The sequence below is a fragment of the Littorina saxatilis genome, linkage group LG8 (assembly GCF_037325665.1).
Source record: "Littorina saxatilis isolate snail1 linkage group LG8, US_GU_Lsax_2.0, whole genome shotgun sequence".
NCBI classification, from domain to species: Eukaryota; Metazoa; Mollusca; class Gastropoda; order Littorinimorpha; family Littorinidae; genus Littorina; species Littorina saxatilis.
In genome coordinates this window covers 50,491,244-50,501,867 of record NC_090252.1, presented here as the reverse complement: position 1 = coordinate 50,501,867, position 10,624 = coordinate 50,491,244, and the positions used below count along the sequence as shown (strand labels likewise).

Genomic DNA, 10,624 nt, shown 5'->3' with positions numbered 1-10,624 from the left:
TATTATGTTGAATTATCTATGAATTGTTGATCCTTAACATGTATTATGTTGAATTATCTATGAATTGTTGATCCTTAACATGTATTATGTTGAATTATCTATGAATTGTTGATCCTTAACATGTATTATGTTGAATTATCTATGAATTGTTGATCCTTAACATGTATTATGTTGAATTATCTATGAATTGTTGAATAAGCACTGTTTAAACCAACTGTACAGCCAATGCTATTTTCATAACGACAGAACAGAAAGGGGATGGGGGGTTATCCAAGGAATGAACAGAATGAGTTACAGACAAATTCGGTGAGATAAAGACTGACTGGCTGACTATTAGGGTTTAACGTCCTCTTAGACCAACTGGTCTATATTGGGACAGGTATTGGTAATACGCTGAAGATATGGTGTGATACTTTGATTCGAACAAGCCCGCTGTGGCTGTCTTCTTCGACACACCAGCATTGGGTTTGTCTCGTCAAAGTATCGAAATACGATCATGATAATCAGAGACGAGAGATGACGCATGCGTGTCTTCGTGTTTTCCAAGCCCTGAGACTTTCGCTGTGGACGTGGGATCTTTTTCGTGCGCATGTGTGCACACGGAGGTGTTCGGACACCGAAGAGAGTCTGCACAAAGTTGACTCCGAGAAATAAATCTCTCGCCGAACGTGGGGATCGAACCCACGCTAATAGCGACCAACTGGCTACAAAGCCAGCGCGCTACCAACTGAGCTACGTCCCCGCCCCGAGATAAAGACACCATGAAGCCTGTGAGAGTGTCGAGTTGTTTTCGGTTGAACTCGAGTAAGTTTAGCTAACCATAACTGGAAAGCACGCTCATGCTAGGAATTTGATTTGCATGCTAATTGCTAGATTCGTTTTACAGACCAGTGGCAGTGCCCAGCAGACAGATGGCGGTGCGACAACAACCGGTGTATCTCGCGACACAGGCGTTGTGATGGGGGCAACGACTGTGGTGATAGTAGTGACGAGCAAAACTGTGGTACGTGCACGTTCTAGGTTTGGGTCACACAGGCAAAATACTGTTAACATTAAAACCGAGACGCAGTATAACACAATCCGAAGAGAAGGTAATACAAGTTAATTTGCTTAGCCACCAATTACATACCCACTACTTGTATTAAGAAGCGCTGTGCGCTTGCCAACCGTAAGTCTTAATTCATTGGTATCACAGAAGCGTGTTGATCACTCGCAAATAAAAGTTAACATGTAAAAAAACGTGTAACACAGGTTTTAAGGTTTGATATCAGAAGAAATAACAGCATGCCCTGTCACAGTAATAATAATTGTATGTTGAACGTTAATATAGAAACAACAAATTTAAGCAGGAAATCTAGATTTAATAAAAATATAAAGATCTCAGGGTCACAGCGAAACCTTCAGGCCTTGGAAACACAAATACATGCATGCAAAAATATGAAGCCACGGTGTCCGTTCGGCCAACAGCCCATAAAGTAACCATTTCAGCACTGACCCAAGACGACCCAACCTGGTCCCGAGCCCATTTCAGGTCTCCTCTCGCAGCCCCCCCCCCCTCCCTCCCTCTGCATTTTGTTGTTGTTTTTGTTTATACGAAGCCGGGCTTTCCCCTGTAACACGCCCTTAATGGCTTTGCCGTGAGGGCGTACAACTTACATTTTTTCTCTTTCTTTAATGCAAATATAGTCAGCAGATGTTTATTTTAAAGTGTCATTCTTTTTCAGTTCCTTTAGTTTAACATTTCATCAAGAAATAATATAGTAATGTCCTGCTTGTTAACAGGCAGAGTACAAATAATCTGTCCACTCTATGTGATGGAAAACGCAAGCCAGACTTGCCAGTGTAGACAGAGGACATTGGACACTCATGGCGGCGTTACCGTGACTTGGCCTGGACATTCAAGGTCCGACAAGCTCACCCTGGTCAACGTTCAGCGTAAGGATAACGGTACACAATACACGTGTGAAGTGACGGCTGGAGGTGTGGTGTATCGAGCAAGCTACACCCTTCTTGTTGCATGTAAGTACTAGAAATTATTACTGCTATTAACAACACGATGTGTGTCTTCTACCCATATTGTATCTGTTGGTGTATTTGTTTGTTATATATTTTGTAAATACCGGTCAGGTATACATCGCCAATGCCCGCCACGTTATCAATTGTTGTGAACAAATCCTGTGAACTTGGGGATTCCCAGTATAGTTCTTTCAAGCATGATTTCCGCGGCAAACAGATCGCACTACTTTCTGTGATGATATTATAGAAACAAGCTGTGTACACCGCACAGTTCAGGTTATTATCAGTCATCTTGCATGTGTATTCGAGCGATTTGTCTGTTCACTGTTTTCCAGTTGGCCCTCATGCAGGAGATGTGCGCCTTGAAGGACCCACAGACCTAATCAGCAACGGGTCACAGACATTCACCTTGACTTGCAACGCTGCAGATGTCTACCCCACACCTTACTACACATGGGGTGGCGTTGCCTGTAACAACCGAGTCCCTCAGAACGTCTGTGTCTTCACACCAAATCCTGAAGCTGATGATATGAAGACTATGACTTGCACTGCAGTCAGCATATATGGTGGTTCTAATCCAATGGACCTGAGGTTCATTCCTACGAAAATAGCCTCCAAGGAGCTACAGCTGCAGTTTTCGTGTAAGTCCAATCAGCTTTCTTTTGTGTTGATCGTTTGCTTGATTATCTGTTTCTCTGGTTATTTGTTTGTTTAGATTATAATGACAGATTGGCTAATCTCGATCTATATCTTCGTGCCCAAAATACATTGCGTTTGATTCCATATAAACTTCCTCATTGTCGTTTATCCATCTATAAGAATTGGCTATGATACAAACACAATCAACAAACTAAATTGCTAGAACAGTAGCTTTGTACACATTTGCGTTTACGAAAAAACGTTGCACTATTCCCTATTGTGAAAATAGACATGTTGACTACAATTAAATTCCACCTGAATTATTTTGATCTTGTTTTAAAAAATAAAATGTAATGTATTGTCATTCGCGTTCTTTACATGCTAACTTCAATTAATGTTCAGTGAACATTTGTAGTAGTTAATTTGAATTTGATGTATAAACATATTTAAACATTTTATTTTGATATTTAAAACATCAAATTAATGTATTGACAACAGATCCCCCATTGCAAAACCCAGACATCCAGCCACAAGTCACAGAGCGTGACTACATCCGGACAGGAGACAAGCTGATTTGCACAGTGACAGGGGGAAAGCCACTCGTGGATTCTGTTCACTTCTACTGCATACAGCCTCACCTTCCAGATGAAACGGACAATCATGATGCAACATCGGTATCAAGCTCTCTCACGGTGACGCTTGATCAACGTTCCACAAACACCGCGCTAGAATGCTTCTGCAGTACGACTTGGAACTTTGAACAACACTTCTATAAACTGTCGTCCACTAGACTGTTCAAAAATGAACGTAAGTATCATAAAGTAAAATATCGCCAAAATCCAACAACTGTGAAAAGAAGATAAGCGTGTTGCGTAGCACTGTATTGTAGTATATCATGTTGTTTAATATTGCATGGGTTTCTATTTGACATTAGATCAACATAAAAGAAAAACAATATTTCTTCGTATCAACATTATAATATGGTTTCTGGTAAACTATCCAATTTTGCTTTAAACGTTTTCGTGCTGATTGTATATATGCAATGTGTTAAGGCCAAAAAAAAAATTGTCTGTTTAGGGTAACCCGACCGACCCTATCGATTTGGCGCCGACCCAAAAACTTTTTTTTGATTTCAAAAAAAAAAAAGAAAAAAAAAGAGGTAAAAATGCTAAAAAGAGACATTTGGCGTTTCTTTCTCTCCCTTTCTCTCTGTTTTATTTATACATTAGTTTTGAAACATGTATTCATCAAATATAAGAAGTGAATGTTCAGCCAACATAGCATTTACACACACACACACAAAAAAAACAACAAAAAAACAAAAAAAAAAACCTACCTACCTACCGACCCTACTTTTTTTGGTCATGTTACCCTAAACAGACAATTTTTTTTTTTGGCCTAATTACACATTAACATGCTTCCATTTGAAACTTCGAGGTCTTCATCGGGGATTGATGCCCAACAAAAGCTAATTGAAGCCCGACGGAGCGAAGCGAATATTACAAAATACGTTGCTGATACTGAAGAAATGATTGTGTTTGATTTATCTTCGATTGCATTACAGATCCTCCGAAGGGCAACCCCCTCATACAAAAATACACCCAAGGGCGTGAATTTCTCCGACCAGGAGATGTCCTGACTTGCACGGTGTCTGGGGGAAAACCGATTGTTGAGTCTGTTCATTTTTACTGCATCAATCCTGACCTTCCAGATGGAACAGACCAAGTGTTTGCAGAATCTGTGTCAAGTTCTGTCAGAGTGAATTCTACTGGCGACAACGCTGAAGTCGGAATGACGTGCTTCTGTAACGCTACCTGGATACGCCCTGAGTCTTATCAGCTTGCTTCTACCGCTGTTTTTCTTTTTGAAGGCAAGTGAGAGGGGGGATTTAATTAGAGGAAAGTCAAGTTGTTATAAGTTGTTATATTTTTGTTAGTAGTCCAACTGATGCGCACTTTAACAAAAAAAAATGCGCTAAATTGCTTTGACAAAATAATGTCCTTTTGTTTGGTTTAAGAACACTCAAAGAATGTATCAACAAAATTGAAATATGTTACAGATAAGAGAGTTGTCACCAAACGCAACTTAAATAGCCATCTATATATGATCACCCTAAGGCCTTCTTTTTCTAGACATGATTAGTTGTTTTTAGAATCGCAGTAAACGTCTAAAAATGTTCTCTTTACTTATGTTTCAGAAAAAGCAGTGGTGGAAACCTTTTCGTTTAATGGAACAAACCAGACCTATCTGGTTGACGAAGACGACATGGCTACCCTGAATCTGATCTGTGTAGTCTCAGGGCGTCCATTTCCAAATGTAACCATCACCAAAGACCAGAAATCCATTTCTTCTGCTGACGTTTTCTATCGGAAAACAGGCAACTGGAGTCACGAAGCTGTGCTGACACTGTCTGCAGTCCAGTGTCGTGACATGGGGACCTTCACGTGTACTGCAGACAGCAGCGTTACTGAGCTTAACAGGAAGAGTATTCTGCTGAACGTTGCATGTAAGACAGTGTCCGATGAGTGATACGATTGAGCATTTGTGCGTACATTTAACTACAAAAAAGGGTTTATCCCGTGTAAACTATCCTTCATGTTATATATGTAATTGGTTAAAGAGATGTTGACAAACAAACAACCTTTCTATTCTGTTTAGATTAAAATGTATAATAAAGTTAAAATAAAACAAGTCTTTGATTTTGTAAGTTGAAATTCAAATTTGTTTTGTTGTTTACTTATCTTGAAAACATTTGAGAACACTTGGTCGTCTACTAACATATTAAGTTTGTTTTACCAGTACACACAACTTGATCGTCTGTAATCTTCATGCATATATTTCGGAAATTAATTCTGAGGAATTATCATTTATGGCGGTGTTAGCTATATCATGTCACGTCACACGAAAAATAATATAATAGCTTCCATAACATAATATAATGTTATACTAATACAAAATAACACGTTTAATGAGAACTAACACAACTACTACAACAGTGTCTTGTTAGTTCAATGCGTCAGCTCACTTACTTCTGTAATTACTTCCCTTTATACGTTGATAACTTAGCCTCCTTATTTTTGTTTATGTTTTAATTTTTCGTTACTTGACTTTACGAAAACAAACTATCAACTTCCCATCAAAGAACTTAAAACCAGGGACAATCATCCATAGACTGATATAATCTATACCGTTTATATTACATGAGAAAAGTATTGTGTTGTGCATTTAAATCACCCTGTTGCAGGCAAAGAAAGTGCTGAATTCTGGAAATTAGCATGTGGTGCTGCTGGTGGTGTCATCGTTTTCGTCGTTGTCATCGTCGTTGTTGTCGTGTCCTGCAAAAAAAGAAGTAAGCATAGTAAGAATTATTATGCTTGCTTGAACTGAAAGCTACTAAACACCTCCACCATCAATATCAGTATGTTTGTCTGTCATTGCATGTCTCTATTTGTTTCTGTGTCTATATCTGTCTGTTTCTGTTTCTCTCTCTCTCTCTCTCTCTCTTTCTCTCTCTCTTTCCCTCTCTCTCTCTCTCTCTCTCTCTCTCTCTCTTTCCCCCTCTTTCTCTCTTTTCCTCTCCTTCTCTATTTCTGTTTCTATCTCTGTCTCTGTCTGTCTGTCTTTTTCTTTGTGTCTCCGTCTCTTCCTGTCTCACTCTCCCTTTCCTTCTCTCTCTCTCTCTCTCTCTCTCTCTCTCTCTCTCTCTCTCTCTCTCTCTCTCTCTTCTCTCTCTCTTTCACGATCACTCTTGGGGTCCGTCTCTCAAAACAAATAACCCACAATAACAGTCGCTTAATCATTATGTTCTTATTTATTCCTCCAGACAAAATCTTCAAGGCAGCTCTGACAGCAAGGGAGAGCATCAGGTCAGGAGTCTACTCCGTTATCGAAGATCTCATTGCTTTGGAGAGACGATCACGACCGCTACCTCCTTTGCCACAACCCACACACAACAGACCGTTAATACTACAGTCCGAGTCGAGTACAGGGCTCTTTGGCTCTGCGGATCTCACTGACACATGTAACTGCAAAAGTATTGGAAACCAAAGTAAGTACACGCGATCATTGCTCATTTGCTTTTTGTTTATTTGTTCGTGTTTTCATTGCTTTTCCTTTATTTTCATCACTTTATTGTTCCATCGCTGGAAAATTCGGGTCGCTTCCTCCCAGTGGAAAGGTAGCAGCAACAGAGTCGCGCTACCCAGGTGTGTGCGTGTTTAGGTGTAATCAGCCACCTGCACTTATGACAGTTTAACCGAGGTCTTTTACGTGCCACAGTGGTGACACGGGGGTGTAACACTTTCCTCTTATTCTACGAAGACACTCGTCTTCTTAATCTGTTAATAACAAACATGACATCGTAGACCTTCGTTTCATCCATATTTCAGCGTTGTTAATTTCTTCTCCTTCTCCATTTTTCGATTTTTATCCGAAGGTGTCTTCATTAGTAACAACGTTATATCCATTGTTTGTGCAATGCTTTTCACAGACATCTCAAACGCCCGTCTGAGAAAAGAAATTCCCATTGACAAGTCAGCAAATAAGCAAATAAAAGAGGTTGTGAACGCTGTGTCTCCCTTGTGCGCTTTGTATTCCAATTCACTGCCATTCAACGCTTTACTTGCGTATATACCGTACTGCTCACAAGATGAGTGACAATAATGGTTTATATATATAGAACATTGTGTAGCAAGGCAAATATTTATGAAGACTGCAGTGCCGATCACTCCACTCAAGTTTAATCCTTTAGGATTTGTGTTTTCCATAAAAACAAGAGAAAACAAACATTCAAACAAACAAACAAACAAACACAATTAAGGAATTATGTTACCTGTTTACGATGTTTCAGAGTGTTAATTAATTGTCTGTTTACTTTTGTTTAAGGTGGCAGTGTGTCTTCTTTCTTGTCAACAGGAAGCTTGGACACACGGAAAACGGTGAGTGTTCAGGCAAAGTGTGATGCCATTAGGTTTCACAAACTATACGTCAAGTTTACCTGTGACATTGGGCGCAAAAGCCTGGTGGTTTAAACAGTGTACGTCCGTGTGGAAGGTTTGTTTGTTTGTTTGTTTGTCTGTTTGTTTGTTTGCTTAACGCCCAGCCGACCACGAAGGGCCATATCAGGGCGGTGCTGCTTTGACATATAACGTGCGCCACACACAAGACAGAAGTCGCAGCACAGGCTTCATGTATCACCCAGTCACATTATTCTGACACCGGACCAACCAGTCCTAGCACTAACCCCATAATGCCAGACGCCAGGCGGAGCAGCCACTAGATTTCCAATATTAAAGTCCCGGCCGGGGTTCGAACACACGACCTCCCGCTCACTGTGTGGAAGGTCCTGGGTTCGAAATTCTGCTGTGAATGGTGGACAAAGGGTGAAGATGTGTTGGGGTAAACGTATGTGTAGACCTGGTACTGTCTCATCATGTTGTGTGTGTACATGCAAGCACACAAACAAGTACACCTGAAACTTATCCTATAGTCCATGTCAACATTCGATGGGTTATTTATAGAAAAACGAAATAAAAACCATGCATTCTTTGCAAATGGAGTACGGCTGCCTAAATGGCGGGAACACACACGATCACACACGTATAAGTCTACTCGTGAACAAAAAGCAAGTAGTGCACGTTGGTGTCGCAGCACATGAACAAAGAAAGAACACAAATTGTCGCATTGTTGATTGCAATAAGAAGTATGTGTGGGATTTTGTATTCTCCTTTGCACTTGTCCGTTATTGAATGCGTATTTTTTTGTTGAACACCTTTTTTTTCAGAGAGGGCGGGAGAGGGGGGAGACATATATCTTACCTTATATCGCACCAATGGTTTTCACTTTTTCTGCGTCCTGCATATTCTTGCTATTTTACCTGTATAATTTCAGTTATTCGATACGCGTATGGTCACGCAGTTACATAAAGATCTGACCAGCAGTCGAAGTTCACTTGATATATCTTTACAGGTTGCAAGACGAACACATACAGACAGTTCATATGCATACAACAAACTACAGTTGTGCGCTGGACATTCTAAACTATGTCGAGATCCCGACGACAGCCACACGCCTACAATGGTGAGAATCAAAGCACTATGGTGCTGTAGTGTGCATGTTTCTTTCTATCTATGATTTAAAGTATCCTCCTTCTGCTCCTCATCCTCTTCAACATCGTCGTCGTCGTCATCATCATCATCATCATCATCATCATCATCATCATCATCATCATCATCATCATTATCATCATCATTATTCTTCAGGAAAGAGAGAATAGAGAGAGAGAGAGAGAGAGAGAGAGAGAGAGAGAGAGAGAGAGAGAGAGACAGAGAGAGAGAGAGAGAGAGTGCTGTAGTGTGCATGTTTCTTTCTATCTATGATTTAAAGTATCCTCCTTCTGCTCCTCATCCTCTTCAACATCGTCGTCGTCGTCATCATCATCATCATCATCATCATCATCATCATCATCATCATCATCATCATCATCATCATCATCATCATCATCATCATCATTATTCTTCAGGAAAGAGAGAATAGAGAGAGAGAGAGAGATAGAGAGGGAGAGAGAGAGAGAGAGAGAGAGAGGGGAGGGAGGGAGGGAGAGAGAAAGTAGGAGAGAGAGAGAGAGAGAGAGAAAGAGAGAGAGAGAGAGAGAGAGAGAGAGAGAGAGAGAGAGAGAGAGAGAGAGAGAGAGAGAGAGAGAGAGATCCAAACATGCAGACCGACAGACAGACCGACATACGGGCAGAGAGTGCGAGAGAGCGAAAGCAAGAGAGAAACAGAGACAGAGAGACAAAAGACAGAGAGAGACACAGACAGAAATGCAGCAGGCCAACCGGCCAGCCACACACACAGCCACACAGTCTGCCATGTAGCTTCTAGTTGGTAATGTCCGTGTGTGTATGTGTGTGTGTGTGTGTGTATGTGTGCGTGCGTGCGTGAGTGAGTGCGTGTGTATGTGTGTATGTGTGTGTGCGTGTGTGTGTGTGTGTGTGTGTGTGTGTGTGTGTGTGTGTGTGTGTGCAGGGTGACGGAGCACCGAGAGCCACCAACACAGCTTACAATCATGTACTTCCTGGTCAGCCCTCGCTTTACAAGGATTCAAGCTACGATCACATCACCAACACACGCTTTCTGAAACAGTGAACAGAAGCAGGACAGCGAATCGCTTATTGCGAAATTAATGGTGACAATGAGTTCTCGTTGGAGTTGTTAATATATTTTGTCTTTCCTTATTATGTGTTCTAAATATATATATATATATATATATATGTATAGGTTACAACACGAGTGGTTTTTTATATGGCTTGTATTTCAGTCAAGACCCAGCGGATGAATATCATCGGGAGACACGAGCCTTTGGCGAGTGGCTCTCGATTGATATTCCCGCTGGGTCTTGACTGAAATACAAGCCATATAAAAAACCACGAGTGTTGTAATCTGTATATCCCATTCTACCATCAAACACAAAGTGTAGACTACTAGCGGCACTGTTGCGATCTGTGGAGTGTGAAACAGTGTTTTCAGCGAGACATGGCCTTTTTGCAACCTTAAACTAAGTGACCGTCGCTGAAAAAATAAAACGAATGAGTGCATCTATAAGTACGCGGTAACACTACTTTCAGACCGTTTAAAAGCTTTAAGTAAAGGTTCATAAGTTGCAAGAAAGTAATGAAGTCGTATAGAAATCCATTTAGTTGAAGCGCACAATTCTTTTGCGTTTCAGGTCGGCGGAACGGGGAAACCGGTTTGGCCCCCATTTGGCTTTCTCGACTCGATTCAGAATCGATTCCACGTTGTTTTTTTCGAACGTATTATTATACAATTAGTCTTATTGACAGAGAAGCAAATTTTAGGGAACACATATGTAGATTTAACCATTTGCTCCCTATTTGAAATGTATCTACGTGATAAACACTTGTTTTGCGAGTGTGTTTGCATGAACCTAAACTGGTATGGGGACCCAAGTCTG

At 40.8% G+C, this 10,624-nt stretch overlaps 2 protein-coding genes across 2 annotated transcripts in view; both read left to right on the top strand.

The window, feature by feature from the left end:
* The window catches only part of LOC138973776 (uncharacterized), a 7,223-nt gene extending 2,642 nt beyond the window's left edge, over positions 1-4,581 (top strand). Inside the window, exons 4-8 of the mRNA XM_070346487.1 lie at positions 887-1,003; positions 1,783-2,019; positions 2,352-2,657; positions 3,154-3,462; positions 4,220-4,581. Coding sequence (XP_070202588.1) covers positions 887-1,003; positions 1,783-2,019; positions 2,352-2,657; positions 3,154-3,462; positions 4,220-4,533 — 1,283 coding nt within the window. The 3' untranslated portion in view covers positions 4,534-4,581. The remainder of the gene's footprint in view (positions 1-886; positions 1,004-1,782; positions 2,020-2,351; positions 2,658-3,153; positions 3,463-4,219) is intronic.
* A 275-nt stretch (positions 4,582-4,856) lies between these two features.
* LOC138973775 (uncharacterized) lies at positions 4,857-10,211 on the top strand. The gene is made up of 6 exons (XM_070346486.1): positions 4,857-5,161; positions 5,900-6,004; positions 6,479-6,703; positions 7,540-7,592; positions 8,623-8,733; positions 9,679-10,211. Exons 1-6 carry the CDS (start codon positions 4,921-4,923, stop codon positions 9,796-9,798), a joined length of 855 nt encoding a protein of 284 aa, XP_070202587.1. The 5' UTR covers positions 4,857-4,920; the 3' UTR covers positions 9,799-10,211.
* Positions 10,212-10,624: the final 413 nt, after the last annotated feature.